General features: G+C 44.0%; 1 protein-coding gene across 1 annotated transcript; it reads right to left on the bottom strand.

Annotated features, from left to right (window-relative positions):
* Window positions 1-186: 186 nt before the first annotated feature.
* On the bottom strand, window positions 187-20,811 carry LOC146548187 (NACHT, LRR and PYD domains-containing protein 12-like). Its single transcript, XM_085266166.1, has 11 exons — window positions 20,702-20,811; window positions 20,239-20,373; window positions 18,290-18,421; window positions 17,855-17,986; window positions 15,991-16,226; window positions 14,095-15,886; window positions 8,347-8,520; window positions 6,175-6,375; window positions 3,891-4,067; window positions 1,342-1,515; window positions 187-666 (listed from the first exon to the last, which is right to left on the bottom strand). Exons 1-11 carry the CDS (start codon window positions 20,809-20,811, stop codon window positions 657-659), a joined length of 3,273 nt encoding a protein of 1,090 aa, XP_085122292.1. The 3' UTR covers window positions 187-656.
* Between the last annotated feature and the right edge of the window lie 3,894 nt (window positions 20,812-24,705).

Raw genomic sequence — 24,705 nt, 5'->3', positions numbered from 1 at the left:
CCCTTATTTATACACCACAACACAACGACAGGCGTAACTCACACAAACGGGTAACATGAGGCTCAGATGCTTTGGACGTGTTCACATATACTGGACACAGAATGATGAAGATGGAGCTGCAGGAAGGAGGAAAAGAGGAAAAACACAGAAAAGATTCACAGATGTGGTGAAAAAGGACACGACAGCTTCTGTTTGTTAGTTTGGTTTTTCTTTATTTGGTAAAGAGTCAGAAATAAAGAGAAGATCACATGTTTGAATATTATATTAACGTTCTGTAATTACAACAAGTTGTAAAATCTTTCCAGAGTGAGACAGAGACTGTGCAGAGACTGTAGAAGGACAGAGCAGCAGCAGAGCAGTCCAGATACACTGATGATCCTCTGTCAGATCCAGAGGGACACACAGGGGTGATGCTGGACTCTACATTGTGTCTGACAGTGGAGCTGTTCTCAGAGCAGTTCACTCTGCAGCACTGACAGTCATCTGCACTTCATTCCTCTGTCAGTCACTGCTGGATGAAGCTCTCCTCTCCACCTCCCAGTAACATGGCCCAGTCAGAGCGTCTCTACACACAAGCTGCTGCTGCTTCAACCTCTCTGGATCATCAGGACACAGCTGCTCCTCTCTCAGCACACACACCGTCCTGTTTACCATCATCAGCTCCACCTGCAGAGAGAAGGAGGAAGAGCAGAGGAGATAAACGAGTGTTTCCAGAGACTCTTCATCAGCTGTCAGTCAGTGATGCAGCACATCCAGTATAAAGAGCAGCAGGGACGTCAGTGCTGGGACTGTACTAGGACTCACTGTTGCTTCACTTTTTCTAATCTTTGGATTTTTATTGAAGTTGCTGAAAATGTTTTTCCCTCCTAGTTTGAGTTTGGACTTTCATTCATTAGAAGAACCTTGGTGTGTCCACTCTGAGCTCTGTAGGAACCCCAACAACAAGCCCAACAATCCAGATGGACGGTTCCAGCTGTTAACTGGAGGAATTCCATCCAAACATCTGCTCTCACTAAATTCTTCCTCACCTACAGACTGTGTTCTTCACTGCTTTAAACTTGGAAATCAATGCAGTCATTGGTCTGCGTGCTGCTTTGTTCAGAGAGCTGATTGGCTGTTGACAGTGTTTGATCAGAGCGTGTCAGCCGTTACTATGGTGACCATAAAGGTGAGAAACAGGAAGTGTTTGTGTCCAATCCTGAAGCCTGTCACCGTTCTCCTCTCACAGCTTCACTGAGAAGCTGCAGCTTTACAGGAAACACTGGATCTTTGTTTCATACTGACTGTGTTTAGTACAATACTGCTGACAGCACCACCCACTCACTCCATCACTCTACTGACCTCAGAGTCTCCAGTCTGTAGTCTGGACTCTGCTGAAGATCAGACAGCTGCTTCACATCTGGATCCTTCAGGTTGTTTCCCCACAGCTCCAGCTGTCTCAGATGGGAGGGGTTGGACTTCAGTGCTGCTGCCAGATAATCACAGCTGATCTTTGACAAACCACAGCGCAACAATCTGTATAAAGAATGAAAGATGTAAGTTTATTAGACAAAGTGCTTGAAATCATTCAGTGTTTCATCATCTGTTCAGAGCTGAAGAAGGTTCAGAATGTAGAAGTTTAGAAAATGGAAACTCCAAACAGCTGAAGCCAACAGGAAGCAGCTTCAAACAGGAAACTGTGCAGAGTTTCAGACTATATGTCCTGATGCAGCCAGTTGGATTTTGGAGATTTGAATCTCTGTTCTGTGACTAAGTCCTTGAATCATTTCTTCCAGTTGGTCCAAGAAGACAGACTAAGTATTGGACATGTGTTGTGGCTCCATCAGGGGAGCTTCTAAATGTGATGTGATGGCCCCTCTGGGTCTGTCAGGTCACAGCACTGAAGAGAGCTCAAACTGGGCACACAGCTGTTCCAGTCTGGACCAAAGACTCTATACTGGGACTGAGGGACTGCTTTGACTGCACCCACTGGGACTTTTTAAAGGCTCATGTTCTCACTTAGATCATCGATTTCTACTGACATTTCTTTCTGGAAAAAATGGGGATTACTTTGGAAACAGGAAGTATTTTCCCCAATAAGCAGCCCTGGATTAGTAAATCACTCCAACATGTTCTCAGGCAGAAGAAGCTGTCTTGTTATGAGGGAGAGAAGAAAAAGATTGAGGCACAGAAACTTGTTGAAAGAGAGATAAAGCAGCTAAAATCAGGTGTAAAAGTAAAGCAGAGGATGAGCTGAATAAAGGACACTCAAGGCTGGCTTGGAAAAGAATGAAGTCCATGGTGGGGATGCAGAACAAGGAGCAAAGATGAATGTGATGCTGAATCAGCAGAAGACTTGGACTCATTTGATTCCAGCTTTGATATCATTGATTTCAATGAAGAGCTTTGTGATTGTAGCAAAGGGCTGGTAGCTCTGAGAGTCCCACTGATGAGGTGTTTGTGTGGAAATCTCTTAGTGGGACCAAAGAGAGAAAAAGCCCTGGTCCTGATGCTGTGGGAGGGAAATGATTGAAGTGTGCTGTGAGGAACTGACTGGGAGATTTTCACACATTTTCCAGTCCTCCTTGGAACAACAGGAAGTTCCCAGCATATGGAAACAAAGGTTAAGTGTCCTATGGCACTCAGTGATGATGGTGCTGTGGCCCCACCACCTCCACCTCTTTGTAAAGGAACTAACTGTAATCTGAAGCTTCAAATGGAACTAAGACTTCCTCCACTAGGTGGCAGTGTCTGATGAGAAAGTGTTAGTGGAGCTGGCCTGGAGTCAGAAACAGGAAGATGCAGGATTTGGGCTGAAATGGGCAAAAGTGGTTAGCACTAGTGCCTTAGAGCAAGAAGGTTGTAGGTTGAAGCTTGTTGGTCAGCTGGGCCTTTCTGTGGAGGTTGGATGTTCTCCCACAGTCCAATGAAATGCTGCTTAGGTTCATTGGTGCTTCTACATTGGCTGTAGGTGTGGATGTGAGGGAGTGCTTCTCTGTCGCTCTCTGTTGGCCCTGTGATGGACTGCTCACCTGTGCAGGTGGACCACGCCTCTTGCCCTATGACAGCTAGGGCACAGGCTGCAGCCCTGTGAGCCTAAGCTGAATAAACAGTTAGCAAAAATGATCCATAGATGGCCTGAAATCCCCCAGTTAGCAGTTTGGTAGATAGCTATGACATGCTAATCCCATCCAGCAGCTGTATTCTACCTGTAAGCTGATCCCTGCTGAGCCAAAGCACTTTTTCATATACAAATTACAACCTTTAATAGAAACCTATTGGTCAGCATCTTATTAGCCTGCTGTTAGCTTCATTCCACAGAAAACTGAGAGAAACTAACAGAGTTGATAAAGAATAAAGAGAAATGTGCTGATTTAAAGCCTTTGAAGTGCTTCAGATGATCTCTGTCCACTTCTGTCCACTCATTCATTCATGTAAGCTTTCTAATGCAGCTTTGATCTTCACAGTCTGCTTGATGAAACTCATTCTAACCCTGAATGTCAGAGTGTTCCTCCTTCTCTTTCCCATCATTCATGCTGGCAGTGGAGGAGATTTGGATGTTGGACTGTGTTTTGGATGATGTGTGTATGTTTGTGTTGGACTGCTGTCTGTAAAGCAAACGCACATTTTGCTTTGGATTTCAGTGTCACACAGACTTTAAGGTGCAATGAAGAGTTTGAGAGTTTCATAGTGAATTTTCCAGTGGAGGATTTTTCTTCTTCTTTGAAGGTTTGAAATGTGAACATTGTTCTGCTGCAGTCAATGGACTAAACCAGAGAAGAAGAAAACAGACTTTACCATGAAGATCCTCAGTGTGGATCAGTATAATATCAGCCTGATGTCTGCAGTTTAGTGTCAGCACAACTTTCACATCATATTCATCTCAGCACAACTAAAACATGCTGACTGACCTCAGAGTTTCAAGTTTACATCCTGGACTCTCCAGGAAACCACACAGATGCTTCACTCCTGGATCCTGCAGGTTGTTGTTGGAGCTCAGGTTCAGCTCTCTCAGATGGGAGGGGTTGGACTTCAGTGCTGCTGCCAGATAATCACAGCTGATCTCTGACAAACCACAGTCCTTCAATCTGTATAAAGAATGAAAGATGTAAGTTTATTAGACAAAGTGCTTGAAATCATTCAGTGTTTCATCATCTGTTCAGAGCTGAAGAAGGTTCAGAATGTAGAAGTTTAGAAAATGGAAACTCCAAACAGCTGAAGCCAACAGGAAGCAGCTTCAAACAAACACAACAAGAGAAAAAACTCTGAATGTTTCACATTAAAGTCGTACATTTCTCATAAAAACAGGACAAAGACTTGAAAAAGTCGTGTTTTTCCTTCCAGGAACCACATGGCTTCACTTTTAAAGGTGAAGTGTGACAGAAATGGACATATTTGAAGTCCAACACCTTTTTCCAGTCACATTATTAAAGCAGACAAACTACAAGCTCATTTTCATTCCAACAAGTCATCTTCTGACCTGGACTAACAACACTGGTCTCTATGTGCAGCTGGCTGTGAGACCAGTGCTCAGGGAGCGTCTACAAAGTGCAACACTGAAAGAACATCACACACTCATTTGCTTCCAGCACTTTCACACAAACATCTACTGTCATTATTGTCACCAAACTCTGTGGATCCTTTATTGCAAATTCAAATGGGATCAAATGGTCAGACAAAAGAGGGTTATGAGGAAATATGATGAAATGTTGTGTATTAGCAGCAAGTTATTGAATCTTTTTCCTCAGAAACCAAACAAAATGATTGACAAACATCTTTTTACAAACTCAGTGTTGGACTTGGATCAGCAGGATAAGCTGATGTTTAAAGGCATTCGAGTCTCGCTGTATGAGAGTCCAGTTCTTACTCAATATTTATGGATGATGTTCTTTCAGTGTTGCACTTTGTCGACGCTCCCTGAACCTCACAGCCAGCTGCACATGGACCAGCTGACATTACCCAGCATTAGAGGCGGCTGTAAAAAATTCATGTTCCCATTTAAATGGTTTTAATTTGAATAAAACGATGTTGATTCATTCAATCCTGAATCGATGTTTAATATAAATGTATTTTGCCAGAATCTCAGGTTAAAGCTCACAAACTATTTCAACAAGCAGCAAACAGCTAAAACAGTAAATGAGAGCAGCTAAACACACAAAGATGGAAACACAGAGCGTGGATCGTTCACTCGACGGCACGTACACGGACACGCCGTCGGGGCTGAAAGTGGACAGCTCACAGATCCTGAAGCTGCAGGTTTCATCTGTCTCCAACCAAAACTGAGTGAAGCAGCAGCAAAAGAAGATCCAAACTCTGCTTCACGTTTGATCAATATGCTCATGAATTCTCTCTGACTTTGGCTGTTCCTGCCTGCACAGCTCTCTCTCTCTCAGTGGACTCCAAGAACAGCTTCAAACATCTGTTTCTGCATCATTCACTGTTTATTAGCCACCAGTCTGCTGTTGTGTTCAGTGCTGTCGGCCTCTGACAGTAAAGCCTCATTTCTGCTGTTCCATGGAAACTTTTTAAAATGATGACAGATTACAAACTCTCAGCTGTGTCTGTAATCAAACCTCTGTAACTTTGCTTCACTTCAGCAGCATCAGCTCATGTTCACATGTTGCTTCATGGTTTGCTTCAGTTTTTGATCGACTGCAGAATATTTTGAAGGTTATCTGCTATAAAAAGCCAGAAGAGGAAAATCTGCTTCATGTGTTTCTGTTTGATCCTCAGTGACTTTGACACAAAGGCCTCTGCTGTGATGATCACACCTCTGATCAAGTCTCACAGTGTCACAACTGATAAATGATCAGAGTTAGAATATTTCTGACTGTCTGCTGTGTGCCGTGACCTTTGACCCTCTAAAGACAGTCAGCTGTGGATTATTCATTGTTGTGTCTGATACTTAGAACTGTGAGGAAGAAGCTACACAGTTAATCAGGGTCCCCTCTCTCTGAATCAGGAAAGGTGGGCAGGCCGCGTGTGGGCCGCGGGCCATACGTTGAGTATCACTGTTTGAAATGTGAACATAGTTCTGCTGCAGTCAATGGACTAAACCAGAGAAGAAGAAAACAGACTTTACCATGAAGATCCTCAGTGTGGATCAGTATAATATCAGCCTGATGTCTGCAGTTTAGTGTCAGCACAACTTTCACATCATATTCATCTCAGCACAACTAAAACATGCTGACTGACCTCAGAGTTTCAAGTTTACATCCTGGACTCTCCAGGAAACCACACAGATGCTTCACTCCTGGATCCTGCAGGTTGTTGTTCTTAGTTGAAGAAAAGGAGTAGTCATTACCCAGGTCCAGCTCTCTCAGATGGGAGGGGTTGGACTTCAGTGCTGCTGCCAGATAATCACAGCTGATCTCTGACAAACCACAGTTCCTCAATCTGTATGAAGAATGAAAGATGTAAGTTTATTAGACAAAGTGCTTGAAATCATTCAGTGTTTCATCATCTGTTCAGAGCTGAAGAAGGTTCAGAATGTAGAAGTTTAGAAAATGGAAACTCCAAACAGCTGAAGCCAACAGGAAGCAGCTTCAAACAAACACAACAAGAGAAAAAACTCTGAATGTTTCACATTAAAGTCGTACATTTCTAACAAGAGTGTTTTAAAGACAGCGTCACTGATGATCATCTTCTGCCCAGTAAAACTTTGGTTTTCCACATGTGAGTGTTAATGATGCACAAAGACTGTGAGTGCAAAGAGGGAGCGAGGAGGATGACAGAGAGATGGTACAGGAGCATCAAGAACCCGGCGAGGAAATGAGCAGAAGGACTTTGGAGCCTGTTGGATTGAAGCTTTCACAGAGACGTGTTTGACTGGACACCACCAGGACAGACTTTTAATCCCAGGATTTGGATGAGCTTTCTGTCTTTATGGTCACAAATGATGCTGTAACTCTGTGACTGTCCTGGAACTGTCAGCAGTGTGGTTACGTCCTTTTGACCTGAGTTTCCACAGCTCTTATAACAGCAGTGTACATTCACCTGCAGGCACACGCTGCCTCTGCTTCAGCTCTGTTTATGAAGCACAAACTGCAGGAACCAAACTCAGACTGGCTCATTTCAATCATGTCTGCTTACAAAGACACTTTGAAACTCTTATCAGTATGTTTCCTGTCCTACTAGGACGGATCAAACTCTGGACCTTTGTTGTGGATCAGTGAAGGATGCTTAGAAATCCCTCCTGCTGCCTGAGCTTGAACATCATCAGCACTTTAACACTGAGCAGATGGACGTGGAAAAGGCCTTCTGTCTTTATCTGACTCAACTGTTTCCTTATGTGGGCTGAAGAAAACACCGTTGTAGACTGTATTTATATGAAACATGTATATTTAATGCATTTAATGTATTTGAACCATATTTAATGCATATTACAGGATGTAACAGCTGCATATGTGTCAACAATAATGGCTTTGATTTTGCCCCCTATGAACATTTCTGTAGCTCCGCCCCTGCAGCAAACGTGTGTGAGAGCAGCCACGGCCCGCTCCTCCATGGTTTCGTTCACACTCATCTCATACTGAACACACACACTTTGTAGGAATCATCAGTACTTTGACTGTTTCTCAGGTTAGCTTCAGGTTAGCCATTTAGCATTTCTCCAGTCTGAGTCACAGAGCGTCACATGACGTGACAGAAGCTGATTGGTCAGCTGCAGTGATGGTGGTGGAGCAGCATTAATGATGATGCTGTAGAACAACAGGAACACGGGGATATCAGACTGTTAGTGGGTTTAGTCATTCCTGCTGCACTTTGTCCTTCTTATTGAAGTGACCTGCTGAGAGCTCACACTGTTCTCTGTAGAAACGTCTGCTTCATCTCCGCCTCTTTTCTTCATCCTCCACCTCTCTTTTCTCTACTTCGGTGTTCTGCAGCCACAGAGCCTCACAGCCGTTAGCACGCCCATACCTGAGCAGCTAGCATTATCCAGCATGCCGTGCAGCAGTGTCAGTTTGTAAATGTGCAAGAATTCCTGCTCCAAACTGTTTCACAGAGTGCTGTGTGCCGTGACCTTTGACCTGCTAAAGACAGTCAGCTGTGGATTATTCATTGTTGTGTCTGATACTTAGAACTGTGAGGAAGAAGCTACACAGTTAATCAGGGTCCCCTCTCTCTGAATCAGGAAAGGTGGGCAGGCCGCGTGTGGGCCGCGGGCCATACGTTGAGTATCACTGTTTGAAATGTGAACATTGTTCTGCTGCAGTCAATGGACTAAACCAGAGAAGAAGAAAACAGACTTTACCATGAAGATCCTCAGTGTGGATCAGTATAATATCAGCCTGATGTCTGCAGTTTAGTGTCAGCACAACTTTCACATCATATTCATCTCAGCACAACTAAAACATGCTGACTGACCTCAGAGTTTCAAATCGACATCGTGGATTCTCCAGGAAACCACACAGATGCTTCACTCCTGAACCCTTCAGGTTGCTGTAGGTTCCACTCAGGTCCACCTCTGTGGGATACGAGGGGTTGGACTTCAGTGCTGCTGCCAGATAATCAAGGCCAATATCTGACAAACCACAGACACTGTATAAAGAATGAAAGATGTAAGTTTATTAGACAAAGTGCTTGAAATCATTCAGTGTTTCATCATCTGTTCAGAGCTGAAGAAGGTTCAGAATGTAGAAGTTTAGAAAATGGAAACTCCAAACAGCTGAAGCCAACAGGAAGCAGCTTCAAACAAACACAACAAGAGAAAAAACTCTGAATGTTTCACATTAAAGTCGAACATTTCTCATAAAAACAGGACAAAGACTTGAAAAAGTCGTGTTTTTCCTTCCAGGAACCACATGGCTTCACTTTTAAAGGTGAAGTGTGACAGAAATGGACATATTTGAAGTCCAACACCTTTTTCCAGTCACATTATTAAAGCAGACAAACTACAAGCTCATTTTCATTCCAACAAGTCATCTTCTGACCTGGACTAACAACACTGGTCTCTATGTGCAGCTGGCTGTGAGACCAGTGCTCAGGGAGCGTCTACAAAGTGCAACACTGAAAGAACATCACACACTCATTTGCTTCCAGCACTTTCACACAAACATCTATTGTCATTATTCATGTTCCTGCTCCTGCCGTCCCATTTCAAAAGCCTCGCACTTCCGTCCTTTGCGGTCTTTGAGTACGCGGCCCTTGAGGACCGTTAAGGCTTCAGACCCTGAATTGTGATACAGCCAGTGAGTACTTTCATAGGCTGCATCCTCCTGAGGACCCGGCCTGCCCTGTCACACCTGGAGAAGAGAGACACGTACAGTGGGGCAAAAAAGTATTTAGTCAGCCACCGATTGTGCAAGTTCCCCCACTTAAAATGATGACAGAGGTCAGTAATTTGCACCAGAGGTACACTTCAACTGTGAGAGACAGAATGTGAAAAAAAAAATCCATGAATTCACATGGTAGGATTTGTAAAGAATTTATTCGTAAATCAGGGTGGAAAATAAGTATTTGGTCACCTCAAACATGGAAAATCTCTGGCTCTCACAGACCTGTAACGTCTTCTGTAAGACGCTTTTCTGTCCCCCACTCGTTACCTGTATGAATGGCACCTGTTTGAACTCATCATCTGTATAAAAGACACCTGTCCACAGCCTCAAACAGTCAGACTCCAAACTCCGCCATGGCCAAGACCAAAGAGCTCTTGAAGGACACCAGGAAAAGTATTGTAGACCTGCACCAGACTGGGAAGAGTGAATCTACAATAGGCAAGCAGCTTGGTGTGAAAAAATCAACTGTGGGAGCAATCATCAGAAAATGGAAGACATACAAGACCACTGATAATCTCCCTCGATCTGGGGCTCCACGCAAGATCTCATCCCGTGGGGTCAAAATGATCATGAGAACGGTGAGCAAAGATCCCAGAACCACATGGGGGGACCTGGTGAATGACCTGCAGAGAGCTGGGACCAAAGTAACAAAGGTCACCATCAGTAACACACTACAACGGCAGGGAATCAAATCCCGCAGTGCCAGACGTGTCCCGCTGCTGAAGCCAGTGCATGTCCAGGCCCGTCTGAAGTTTGCCAGAGAGCACATGGATGATACAGCAGAGGATTGGGAGAATGTCATGTGGTCAGATGAAACCAAAGTAGAACTTTTTGGTATAAACTCAACTCGTCGTGTTTGGAGGAAGAAGAATACTGAGTTGCATCCCAAGAACACCATACCTACTGTGAAGCATGGGGGTGGAAACATCATGCTATGGGGCTGTTTTTCTGCCAAGGGGACAGGACGACTGATCCGTGTTAAGGACAGAATGAATGGGGCCATGTATCGTGAGATTTTGAGCCAAAACCTCCTTCCATCAGTGAGAACTTTGAAGATGAAACGAGGCTGGGTCTTCCAACATGACAATGATCCAAAACACACCGCCCGGGCAACAAAGGAGTGGCTCCGTAAGAAGCATTTGAAAGTCCTGGAGTGGCCTAGCCAGTCTCCAGACCTCAACCCCATAGAAAATCTGTGGCGGGAGTTGAAAGTCCGTGTTGTTCGGCGACAGCCCCAAAACATCACTGCTCTCGAGAAGATCTGCATGGAGGAATGGGCCAAAATACCAGCTACTGTGTGTGCAAACTTGGTAAAGACCTATAGTAAACGTTTGACCTCTGTTATTGCCAACAAAGGTTATGTTACAAAGTATTGAGTTGTATTTTTGTTATTGACCAAATACTTATTTTCCACCCTGATTTACCAATAAATTCTTTACAAATCCTACCATGTGAATTCATGGATTTTTTTTTTTCACATTCTGTCTCTCACAGTTGAAGTGTACCTCTGGTGCAAATTACTGACCTCTGTCATCATTTTAGGTGGGGGAACTTGCACAATCGGTGGCTGACTAAATACTTTTTTGCCCCACTGTATGTGAGAATGCTGTTTGTAGATTACAGCTCAGCATTCAATACCATCGTTCCCTCGAAGCTGGACAGGAAACTGCAGGATCTAGGACTGAGCAGCTCCCTTTGCAGCTGGATTCTTAACTTCCTGTCTGACAGATGCCAAGTGGTCAGACTGGGCAGCATCACCTCATCCCCCCTCACACTGAACACTGGTGCTCCACAGGGGTGTGTACTGAGCCCTCTCCTGTACTCACAGGAGAGGGCGGAGTACAGTTTGCGGACGACACTACAGTGGTGGGTCTTACCACCAAAGGTGATGAGACGGCTTACAGGGAGGAGGTCAGCGCCCTGACCCACTGGTGTCAAGCCAACCATCTCACCCTCAACGTCGCAAAGACAAAGGAGGTGATAGTGGACTTCCGGAGGTGCAGAGAAGTACACACCCCCATCACCATCAACGGCGCTTCTGTGGAGAGTAAGCAGCTTCAGCTTCCTTGGTGTACACCTGGCTGACGATCTTACGTGGTCAGTACTAGGGCTGCACGATTTTGCATAAAATGAGAATCACGATTTTTTGGCTTAGAATTGAGATCACGATTCTCTCACGATTTTCTTTTCCAGTATAAATATTTATTGCACTTATTAACTGCACATCAACTTCGTAACAGTTGAGACTGAACATAAAAACAACAAATGTCTCACGTTATGTTGTATAACAATAGTAATTTGGTAATTTGGAATGGTTTCGCGGGCCAAATGTAATTAGGATAATTGGAGGTGAGCTTCCCTCCCTACAGGACATCTACAGGAAGCGCTGCCTGAGGAAAGCGGGGAGGACCATCAAGGACTCCAGTCCCCCCAGCCATCAACTGTTCAGACTACTTCCATCAGGAAGGAGGTTCTGCAGCATCCGGTCCCCAACCAGCAGACTGAGAGAGCTTTTTCCACCAGGCCATCAGACTGCTGGACACTTCATAGACACCTCACCTTCACTACTGGAACTTCAACATTATGCACTCCACACTGTATATAAATGCCACTTGTTTTGCACATGTCCAACTACCAACCTCTGTATATTTTATTTTATTGTTTACTCTATTTAATTTCCATATAACTCTCAGATTTAGCCATTCTTCTATTTTGCTTGTTCTTATGTTATTGTATTTTTGCACACCTCTGTTGCTTGTGAAGCTCGCACACAAGAATTTCACTCGCATGTACTGTACCAGTGTACCTGCACATGTGATGTGACAGTCAAAGTGATTTGATTTCAGCCGCCATAACCCCCGCAGTACACTGACTTCATTTACTGAGGTTATATTCATCAGGTTTTTATTTCCTGATGTTCGTATGTGTCCTGCGTGTTTCAGTCGCCAATTCTGAATTATAACTAACATAAAAACATGTTTAAGGAGGAGAGAAAGCAAATAAATCCGATTAACATCTGATCTTTGTGTTTTTGTTCAGTAATCAGCGTGACCTGCGTATAAACGCATAAAAGAGATAACGTTGGTGTTTCATGTAGTAACTGCTGGCTTTAACTGTACAAAGGTTGTTCGACACTATGACACACATACAGACTTCATGATGTTCGGCTAATATTTTAATTGTGAATATTAATCACGAGGGTAAACGGCCCTGTACACCACGGAGCGAGGTCAGCATGTCCACGATATCTTCAGCTCTCTGAGTTAACCCAGAGTTTCCCAGCTGACTAATCTAACTGTCATCTACGAATATGTCACGGCTCATATCAATATGATTTTACAGAAAATCATCCTTTTTACTGCCAACTATTCCAGAGACGTGAAAATCTACAGCATAAAGAACAAAAAATATAGCAGTCTAACGCAACACTGTAACAGAGATGAACCGTCTGTTTGTCGCAGATCAAAGTGGAATGAATGTGATTGGTTGAACAGGTGTCCGTGATCTGTGTTTTCTGCATTTTCATCAGCGTAAGAGACTCAGCAGCAGATTAGAATAACATTTATACGTTTAATAAATCATAAATCATACACAAAACGATCAAACCTGTTCCAACAGTTTGAGTTTGTGTTCCCTCAGCTGCAGACTCGCTGCTGTTTAAATGTTTGAGAGGAAGATTAGATATAAACAAACGTCAAACATAGACTCAGTCTGCGTTCACATTTGATATGAGGCCAGCACGTACAGTGGCTGTGTCCTGTTTTAAGATCGTATATGTAAAATTGTTGTCTGACCTGGAGTCCGTGGTTACCATGGTTACTGCATAAGCAGCTGTAATGTAAACAGCTGGCACAGCGGAAACCTACCGGCGACATGAGGTTTGTCATTGCAAAAGAACTGTCTGAATGGTTAACTGACGTTAACTTGGATAAATTATAGTTAAGCAGTCTCACAGATAACACCCACGGAGCTGTGTGACTGTTCACCACTACACTGAAATCAGCAGGCTATTACTGAAATACACGTGCTATATCATAAACTATGATATAAATAGGGAGGTCCTATTAACATGTTTAGTTTTACAGGACACCTTCCTGCCTTTAGTCTCATTCATGAGCAGTATTAGTTTTCTTCTAACATCCAGAAGTCTGCACCATGTGTTTCATAGTTTTTAACAAGCCTTTGACAGGTAAACATAACATGACCGAAACACACACAAACAAACAAAAACAATCACACAAATTATATGTTAACCTCGTTTATTTTTAGTTAAGTAAACTCTAAAAATTCTAACAGATCGCTGGTGCTTAGAATACAGTTGAATAACTATTAAAAACCAGATGATGTAATATTTCTGCCCAGGTTGCAGTCTGAACACGCTGTTGCAAGCTCTGCTCCTCTCAGTGGAAATGCGCCGTCTCTTTCCTCTTTGTATAAAAACATTTTAAGTCAGTTTAATCTCAAAATTCACTGTTAAATCCAAAACACACCAGATAAAGAAAAGCGAACGGTTCAGTCTAACACAGTGAACCATTAAACTTCAGTAAAACTATGAAGTTATGACGTCTTGATGCATTCTCAATCATCCAGGTAAGTAAGTGAAAAGGGAAAGACCATCTCTGAATCGAGGAGGAGCCTAAGGGTACATCTGTCACCATCTTACATGCTGTGATTGCAGCCATTCCCCAACTCTCTGTGAATGGGACTCATGGACATTGATCAGTGGTTGTGTAGTTTTGGAAACTCTTTCAAAAATATTACACAACAGCTTGTGTCAGAACAAATGACCAAACATCCTCCAGCTTCTGCATTTCTGAATAACAAATCTTGGACTCACCGAGCCTTTCTGCAGTTCCTCACAGCTGGAATCAGTCTCTGTCGTCCCTCTGCTGATGTGTTGTACTTCTGCAGGTCCAACTCATCCAGAACCTCCTCTGACATCTGCAGCATGAAGGCCAGAGCTGAGCACTGGATCATAGTGAGTTTCTTCTTTGATCTGTTCTCCGACTTCAGGAACTCTTGGATCTCCTGGTGTAATGAGAGGTCGTTAATCTCCATCAGACAGTGGAAGATGTTGATGCTTCTGTCAGGAGAGATTTTAAGCTTCTTGTTATTCTTCAGGTTCTTGATGACTCTCTGGATGGTTTCTGGACTGTTCTCTGTCTGACCCAGCAGACCTCCTAAGAGTCTCTGGTTGGACTCCAGACAGAGGCCATGAAGGAAGCGAACAAACAGGTCCAGACGACCATTTTTACTCCTGAAGGATTTTGTTAGTGTTTCCATCAAAAAATCATCCAGAGATGACTCTCTGTATTTTATTCCCAGGAAGTCCTTCAGCACCTCTGACTTCCTGTTGGTGAAACAGTGGAACATGTAGACTGCAGCCAGAAACTCCTGGATGCTCAGATGAACAAAGCAGTAGACTGGTTTCTGGAAGATCACACACTCTCTTTTGAAGATCTCTGTACAAACTCCTGAGTACACCGAGGCCTCTGTCACATCCAGACCACACTGCTCCAGGTCTTCTTGGTAGAACATGATGTTTCCTTTCTCCAGATGTTCAAACGCCAGCCTCCCCAGCTTCAGAAGAACTTCCCTGTCAGCCTCCGTCAGCTCCTGTGGACTCGTCTCATGTCCCTCGTGGTACTTGTTCTTCTTCCTCTTTGTCTGAACCAGCAGGAAGTGTGAGTACATGTCAGTCAGGGTCTTGGGCAGCTCTCCTCTCTGCTCTGTAGTCAACATGTGCTCCAGAACTGTAGCAGTGATCCAGCAGAAGACTGGGATACTACACATGATGTGGAGGCTCCTGGATGTCTTCATGTGGGAGATGATTCTGCTGGACAGCTCTTCATCACTGAATCTCCTCCTGAAGTACTCCTCCTTCTGGGCGTCAGTGAAGCCTCGTACTTCTGTTAGCCTGTCAACACATGTAGGAGGGATCTGATTGGCCGCTGCAGGTCGGGAAGTTATCCAGACGAGAGCCGAGGGAAGCAGATTCCCCTGGATGAGGTTTGTCAGCAGCTGGCTGACTGATGACTTCTGTGTGACATCAGACAGCAGCTTCCTGTTGGTGAAATCCAATGAAAGTCTGCTTTCATCCAGGCCGTCAAAGATGAACAAAAGCTGAGAGACAGCCAGCTTCTCTGCTGTGACCTTCTGTAGTGTTGGATGGAAAACATGGAGCAGCTCCAGAAGACTGTACTGCTCCTCTCTGATCAGGTTCAGCTCCCTGAATGAAAGCAGAACCACCACACTGACATGTTGGTTCTCCAAGCCCTCTGCCCAGTCCAGAGTGAACTTCTGCACTGAGAAGGTTTTTCCAACACCAGCCACGCCGTTGGTCAGAACCACTCTGATGGGTCTCTGTTGGTCAGGTAAGGCTTTAAAGATGTCCTGGCACCTGATTGGAGTGTCATGGAGGGCGTCCATCTTGGAAGCTGTCTCCAGCTGCCTCACCTCATGTTGGCTATGAACCTCTTCACTCTGTCCCTCTGTGATGTAGAGCTCAGTGTAGATCCTGTTGAGGAGGGTTCTACTTCCTGTTTCATCACTTCCTTCAGTCACACGTTCACATCTCCTCCTCAGACTGATCTTATGTTCATCTAAAACCTCCTGCAGACCAACATCTGCTGAAAGAAAGAAAAACAGAAAGAAAACTCTTCAATGTCTGAACAACAACAAGAAGTCCAGTTTTCAGAAATGAGTCCATCAGCAGACAGATGTTCAGTCTTACTTTGTACACAGCTGCTCTGACTGGCTGTCTGCAGTCCAGCTCTGCTTCTGGATCTTTCTCCACACTGGGGACAGGACCAGTCTCCTGATGAAGCAGACTGGTCCCAGTATGAGGAGATGCACTGTCTGCAGAACCAGTGTCCACAGCTGGTAGAGACTGGATCCTTCAGGACGTCCTGACACAAAGCACAGCAGGACAGCTGCTCCTCCTCACAGACACCACTCCTCTTCCTCTTCCTCCCTCTGTGAACACATTTCTTTATCACTAAAATCATTGACTGTCAGTGACAAACATCCAGATTTGATGACACTGTGCAGAAGCTCTGATGGTCACAGAGAAAAGTCAAAGTGGAGAAACCTGTGTTTGAGTTCAGAATCCAAGTTTCCTTTGCTGTTCCTGCCTGTCTTATTAAACACAGAGTGATCAGCCTACAAACTCCACAGTAAAAGCCTTCATCACAGAGCTGATTATGTCCTTCACTGGATGTACTGGAAGTTTGGGATCCATCACTTTCAACTGACCTTTGACCTCCTCTAAAAACTGTTGTGGAGCAGCGGTGTCACATTCAGAGCTTTCAGCTTTATTTTGAAAGAGTTCAGTCATCAGGAAGTGAACTTCTGGGTTCTGATTTCCTTTCTATTATTTTACAGAAGTGAAGAAGAAGAACTAAAAGCTTTGAAATGATCTGAGTGATATTTTTGAACATTGCCACCAAATTGAGTTCAGCCTCCAGCAGTAACTTTGTTTCATGATGCCTCCCTGATGATGTGATGTTTGATTACAAACCTGTTTATGTGTTAGACATTAATCACATGAACACAGGCAGAAAAAAGAAGCCAATGAAACAAATGACAGAAACGTGTTCATTCACTGCCATGATCCATATTTGATATGTACAGATGTTTGTAAAGAACACGTGTGCAGCGCTTTGTTCTGAGTATCTGCTGTCAGCACACAGTGCAGCAATAACTACAACCACACGTTTCTGTAGATCCTGAACATCAGCCTGGAGGAATCTGACCTCAGGTCTGCACACAGAGGAGCTTCACCTCTGGGATGATGCTGGCTTCAGCTCCTTCTACAATCAGGCAGAAGCTTCTGCACCATCAGGACACAAACAGAGAGGAGCTTCTATCCTCAGACCATCCAAGTCCTAAATCAGAACATGCTCCCCTCATAGCATCACCATCAGGGTTTAAACAGGACCTTACATCATGTTCTTGTCTCACTGTCATATTTCAGATCATACCTGATTCATTATGACGTCACACGCTGCTACACTGATCCTGCTGCTTCATTACTGCTGATATTACTCTGCTCACTCTGTTCAGTTACTCTGTTTACATCACTTTGCTCATTTGCTTTGTTCTGCTTGCACTGCTCTGTCAGTACATGCTGTGCTAATGTGGCACAAAGCACTTTAACATTACATCTGCACAATGTTTCATTATTTCATTTAATGATCGTTTCTAATGTTTTGTCCAGTCACAGGAGCAGCTCAGCACATTTCACTGTGTTGTACGTGTATGACGATGCCTGTGACAAATAAACAGCCTCGGACTCTTCAATCTTCTGCATTTCTTTGGAGATCAGCTCAGTGGCCTGTTGAGACCATCTTTCTATTTCTGATGACTCAGTTCAGATTATTATCCTGATACTTTCTTTTAAAATGTGATGAAATCATTTATCTGATGTTCTGACACAAATACACCAAAACAATCCCAAACAGCACAAACCACCACGTTACACACAGTGTAATAAAAATACAGGCAACTACAAATAAAAACACTTTAAAATATAAACTAAAATTACAAAGTGGTCACAGAATTTCAAACACCCGTAAATGAGTCAGCAGCTCTCTTACATGGTTAGCTGAGCTCCATGATTGAAGAACATTGTTGCTGCAGGTTCATCACTGAAGCCTGGAGGTTTGTTTCTGGACGAGTCACTCCTCACAGACACACAGCTGGATGCTGGAGACTGTGACCTCTGACCTCTGCAAACACAAACACATCACATGAATTACTGATTAATCTGTTTAAAATCTTTTAAGCAGCTGCAAACACACAAACTGGATGATGTGATGGTTTCTGTCAGTAATAGTTGTCTCAGATTAGAGTACAGACGGCTGCAGAGACGTTCACAGCAACAGAGAAGAAATCATTACCTTGGATTGCATTACTACTACGATTGATACTAGCATTATCGTACCCGGACCACCATTAGGAATCATTTATGATGTCACTGGTAGAACATTCATAGAAACAACCTTTGAACTCTGAGTCAGCAGCTCTCTTACATGGTCAGCTGAGCTCCATGATTGAAGAACATTGTTGGTGCAGGTTCATGACTGAAATATGGAGGTGTGTTTCTGGACCAGTCACTCCTCACAGACACACAGCTGGATGCTGGAGACTGTGACCTCTGACCTCTGCAAACACAACCACATTGCATTCATTTCACATCAATTAGTACACCACAAAAGGCATGCAAGAAACACAGTATGAAGGCAAACTTCTGGCTTCAATAACATTCAACAGGTCAGGTGGAAACTTTTCTCAGATTTGATTCATGTTTTTATAGAACGATCCAGCTAAAAAAAATATACCATTAGGTCAGAGGTCAGCAACCTTCAGGACCCAAAGAGCCATTTGGAGCCAGTTTCCACGCAAAAGAAAACACTGGGAGCCACAAATACTTTTTGACATCTAGAATGAAGATAACACTGTATATACTGTTTTTTACCTTTATGCTTTGTGTGAACAACTAAGGTGTGTTGCTTATGAAATCCATGAAGTGCTACAGAGAAAATTACAGGTTATTTATGTAATGAACACATTTGAACTCTTAAAGAAATATAACCAAAGGAAAGACACCCAGCTGAACTAAAATGATGTAGCAAACAAAAACTGCTGTGAGCCGCCACCCTTATATCTCCTTTGGGCTTTTGGAGCCTTGAGCTGACTTTTAAAAAACAATTGGAAAAAAAGCTCTATGCTGCTGAAAGATGAAAAATAGATATTTGCAAAATTCTGCCTAAATATGTATTTTACCTGGTTAATGTGTGTGGCGGGGCGTGGTCTGCAGCGCCGCTGCAGGGGAGGCGGACGCACCTGAGCGGCACCCGCAATCACGCCTCGCCGCCTTAACGTCTGTGCTGTTGTGTTGGTGTGTGTCGGGCTGTGAGCTGCAAAGCTACAGCCGGCTGTGTGCGTACAGCAACCGTGTGTGAAAAGTGGTCAATAAAGAGAAGCTGAAAAGCGTGTTCATGCAAACATCGTCGGGTCTGCCGTGATATGTTTACAACGGGACTTCTGCTCCTGAACCTCTGCGCACAGCGTCTGCAGGTCGGGGCTGTACGAAGTCACTTTCATCTTTACAGGACTGTAAGCTGTCGTCTGTGAGGCGTGAGCGGTGTTTGTTTTTAACGTAGTTCACGGTGGAGAACAGCTGCTGACATAATGTGGATCCGAAGATCCATAATTGGCCTTCCTGGGGCTGAAAGTCTCGATAAATGCACGGCGTTTCGGCGGGTACACCGGCTTCCACGAGTGTGACGCTTATTTGAACGATGAAAAAATAATAAAATATAATTTTATTTTTATATTTCAATATCACAAAAATCTTCCAATTTAGAACTACAAGTTAAAAAAGAACATAAATAAAATACACTTCAGCTAAATACTTCTAATTTATTTTCCCAAACCACGAGGAGCCGCACTGTAAGGACTAAAGAGCCGCAGGTTGCCGACCCCTGCATTAGTGTTAGTCAATGTTGCAACTGAACTGAAAAACAAAAGATTTTGGTCCAAAGAAACAAAGTCACTATTAATACAACACAACCCCCCCAAAAAGAGCCATGTAGACCCCGGGCTCTATGGGTCTTGTGCTCGGAGCTTGTTCCTGTGCTGCCATGATTAGTGCCTCTGTGCTGTCTTTCAGTCCAGCTTTGTTCAGCCACTGGTAGGATTTCTGGATGTCAGCCACTTCCTCTGCCTGCTGGTGGTGCAAACTGTGTTGTTCTGAGTTTCATTGGACGTCTTTGTCCAAAGCACCAGACAAAGGGCAAAGTAGATGCATTTGCATCAGCAGGAAAATACACCCCAAACTAGCATCATCATTATACAACTTTAACAACTGCCACTAAATGATACTTCATACACAGACCAGTGTTAGGTTAAGTTATGATGTCACTGGCAGAACATTTATAGAAACAACCTTTGAACTCTGAGTCAGCAGCTCTCTTACATGGTCAGCTGAGCTCCATGATTGAAGAACATTGTTGCTGCAGGTTCATTACTGAAGTTTGGAGGAAGTATTCCTTTGGACCAGTCACTCCTCACAGACACACAGCTGGATGCTGGAGACTGTGACCTCTGACCTCTGCAAACACAAACATCAATAACTGATCAGTTCTCTCTGACACCCATATGATCAGCTGATCCCTCTGTGATATTGTGTCTGCCTCATAACGCTGACAGGTCAGCCAATCATCAGCCAGTTTTTCTGTCTCTGAGTGAACTCAGTTTGTTCTCAGCTCTTCTCTCTGATTCTGCTGCACTGACTTCACTTAAACTTACAGAGTTCAGATCTTAGCAAGAAAACAAGTCAATAAAAAGCAAACTCAGATCAAACAGTTTGAACCAATCACAGATCAATGATTCTGTCATGGTTATGTTGAAATGACTAATAAAGTTAGTAGTGTTCTTACATTATTGCTGCAGGTCCATGACTGTAAGGTGGAGGTGTTTGTGTAACTCCGTCACTCCTCACAGACACACAGCTGGATGCTGCAGATGCTGCTCCGTCCTCTTCCTCCATCTTCTTGATGTCAGGGTGGAGTTAGTCTGAGAGGTAAACACACACACTCAGAGGTGCTGTTGTACTGGAAGCATCACACTGACGGCTTTCTAATGTTGGAGCTTTGGCCCTAAAGTCCAAACCAGTTATTTTAGAGGCTCAAAGTCTTTAAAAAACACCAAAACCATCACATTATTTAATAAGTACATGATCAGGTGGATGAAGGAACTCAGTGTGTTTGGGATCATCATCATGGTGAGGAGCCCACATGTTACGGCTCCTTTGGAGAGAAGCTGAGGATCACTGCAGGAAGTGAGCTCATGAAACCAAACTGCTGTTTGTGAGCAGGATGACTCTGTTATTGGACCTGCTCTGTGTTCTACATATGATCAATACTTCAAATATCTGTAAACATCTCATCTTATATTTGTTGCACTTGGTCACATCTGTCTTTAAAAATAGATTTTTAATGTCACTGAGAGTTCTTTTCTACCTTTATTGATTTATTTTGGAATAAATTAAATATAAAGGTGCCAAAAACTGCCTGCAGCTTCTGCTCTGTGACAGGAAACTACTGTCAGGCTCAAAATGACTTCAGATTATTCATCACAGAGTGTTTATAGATCACAGGACACGTTACAGTTTTACTGTCAATGTTTTAGTTTTAAAAAAAATGCTGTGATAAGGTCTTACTGTGAATCTGCGCGCTCATTGGCTAATACCCTGAGACTGACAGGTGGTTATCCAATCAGCGTGCGGCCTCACACGGACATAAAACTCTTAAAGTTTGTTTCTGAAGGGATTTTCAGATCAGACCTGATGTTTCTGCCTACAGCCTGTTTACCGATATAATCAATATTAGATATCAGAGCAACAGAAACCTCGGTGATCAGGACGCCGGCACTGAGAACAGGAAGTGGCTCAAACGTCGCACTTTCATAAAGTCAGCCTGAACTCCACTCACCGAGTTTCTGTCGCCATTTTAGTTTTAAAAGACGTCGTGATAAGGGCGGGTCTTACTGTGAACCTGCGCGCTCATTGGCTAATAACTTGAGATTGACAAGCCGTTATCCAATGAGCGCGCGGCTTCTCCCAACATAAAGTAGTTTCCTTTGACAAACCAAAGTCTGATTATTTTTGCCTCCACTGACGGAGCCTGTTGTTCCCGCCACAGAGACACAGTAATGTCAGAGCGGTGTTAACACTCACCTGCCTCAGCACAGCTCTCACTCTCCTCCTGCTCTCTCAGCTAAACTCACTTCCTCTCTACTTACAGGAAACCAGCGCTCAGAGGAGCCGACCGGCCTCACGTTTCACCCACAGACACGAACAGCGTGGAATTATTTTATGTCATAAGAAGAAACATATTCATGTTAACACTCACCTGCCTCAGCTCCACCTTCCTCCTCCTGCTGCTCTGAACGGAGGATCAACACTTTCACTTTCACTGCTCCTCCCTAAACACAGAGGATGCTGGGACTTGCAGTTTTTACCTTGTGTGATATTTATGGCTGTGACACTAAATCACAGCATGAAAACTTCCTGCAAACATGTCACAGGCGATAAAAGTTTCACATTAAAGGTGAAGTTATTTTTCTGTCTCATGTTCAATAAACAGTGAGCTGGGAAAACTGAAGAACAGACTTCAGACGTTCCCTGCAGAGTTTCTGCTGCTCGGTCGTCTGCATGTTGCTGAGACTGAGCTGATGATGAAGCTGTGATGGGTTTATGGCACGTTTGGTTCTGGAGAAGAGTTTTACTGCCGGTGCAGGTGAAATGATCAGAGGTTACAGCCTCTGGTTAAAGTGGAGGCAGCGATCAGGACGGCTGAGCAGCAGAGGTCTCGAGGGTCCTAAAGTGTAAAAGCATCAGTGTTAGTAACACAAAGATCACAGAATGGGATCATCCACACAACACTAACATCTAAATCCACGGCAGGAACTCTTCCAGTGTCCTGAAAAATCTGTGTGCACGATGCTGAGATTAAAATCTGTCTGCTCATCTTAATGCAATATTGTGAAGTTACAATTCTTTTCTGTAAAAAGAATTTTCATTTTTGTATATAAATAAATGTTGATGTTGTGCTTTGGGATCGTGTGCTTCAATTTGACTTATAATGTGCCAAATGACTGCAACAGGCGGCTTAAGGCAATGCCATCCAGAGTAAGGATCTTGTTAGCCAGTGTTTCTAAGATTTTTACGCCCCGTTACAATAACCTCAGTTTTATCTGAACTTAGAAGCAGAAAATTAAAGCTCATTATGTGTCTAAGACATCCCGGCAGTTTAACCAATAAAAGCGGGTATCATATGCATAGCAGTGAAAATGTATGCTATGTCTTCTAAAGCACGTATAATGTAAACAGAACTGGTCTTTGCACAGAAGCCTGTGGAGCTTCATAATTAACCTCAGTGTGTGAAGAGGACTCTCCATTTAATAATAGCTGTAATAAAATGTTCTGGCCAACGGTGTTAAACGCTGCACTTGGGTCTAGCAGGGAAGATTTCAACTTTTCAATATGAATGAAGGCTGAAAACTGATTAGATTAATGTCTGATGATCTTTTCTGTGCTTCTTCAAGTTTGTAACACCGAACATATTAAAGGATGATATAAGGTTCACAGGAAGAGTTTAATTAGACACACATTTACTATTTTTCTTTATACTCTTTCTTTCTTGACATGTTTAATATACGGAGCCCCGCAGGGGACATGGGAGAAAAAAAATTAAGACGGACTTTTGCGAGATCTCGCAAAACAAACTCGGGACGCAGAGGGAGAAGATCTGGCGTTCTGGTTCGACTGAGACGGCGCACTAACAGACCACCATTAACCAGTTTATTACTGGCTAATGTGCAGTCTCTGGAAAACAAGCTGTGCGAGCTTCGGGCACGGATCTCATTCCAGCGAGAGAAGCGGGACTGCTGCGTGATCTGCCTCACAGAAACCTGGCTATCGGACAAGGTACCAGACTCCGCAATACAACTACCGGGGTTCTCCGTGCATCGTGCGGACAGGTCACAGGATCTTACTGGGAAAAGCAGAGGCGGTGGTGTATGTTTCATGATCAACAACAGCTGGTGTGATTATGCGAACGTGCACCCGGTCAAATCCTTCTGCTCACCGGATCTGGAGTACCTGATGATTAAGTGCCGGCCATTCTGGCTACCGAGGGAATTTACAGCAGTGATTATTACGGCTGTTTACATTCCCCCACAAGCCGACACTGACCGAGCACTCAGGGAACTGTACAGCGCGATCAGCAGTGAGGAAACCGCACACCCAGAGGCAGCGTTTATCACAGCCGGAGACTTTAATAAGGGAAACCTGAAGAAAGTCTCACCAAAACTCCACCAACACATCCATTTTAGCACTCGTGGAGACCGGCTACTTGACCACTGCTACACCTCTTTCCGGGATGCGTACAAAGCCCTCCCCCGCGCCCCATTCGGCCAATCAGATCACCGCTCCATCCTGCTCCTGCCCGCCTACAGGCAGAAGCTGAAACGGGAAGCTCCAACCCGGAGGGCGGTGCACTGTTGGACGGACCAATCGGAATCTACGCTGCGGGACTGTTTTGATCACGAGGACTGGGAAATGTTTCACGTGGCTGCTAGGGACATTGATGAGTACACAGACTCAGTCTGTGGATTTATCAGGAAATGCGTGGAAGATGTCGTCCCATCCAGAACAGTTAAATCCTTCCCAAATCAAAAACCCTGGATTAACGGAGATGTTCGCGCGGCACTGGCGGCACGGAGCACCGCTTTTGCCTCCGCGAACACATCGGACTACAAACACGCACATTACCAACTCCGGAAGACGATCAAAGCAGCCAAATGTGAGTACAGGGACAGGGTGGAGCAACAGTTTGACAACCCTCGGAGTATGTGGCAGGGACTAAACACGATCGCAGAC

Source organism: Mchenga conophoros, linkage group LG23 (genome assembly GCF_057382185.1).
Source record: "Mchenga conophoros isolate Kocher_MC1m ecotype Shallow Benthic linkage group LG23, M_conophoros_male_GT1.1, whole genome shotgun sequence".
Lineage (NCBI taxonomy): Eukaryota > Metazoa > Chordata > Actinopteri > Cichliformes > Cichlidae > Mchenga > Mchenga conophoros.
The sequence above is the reverse complement of the archived record's forward strand: the minus strand, read 5'-3'. Positions and strand labels throughout refer to the sequence as shown.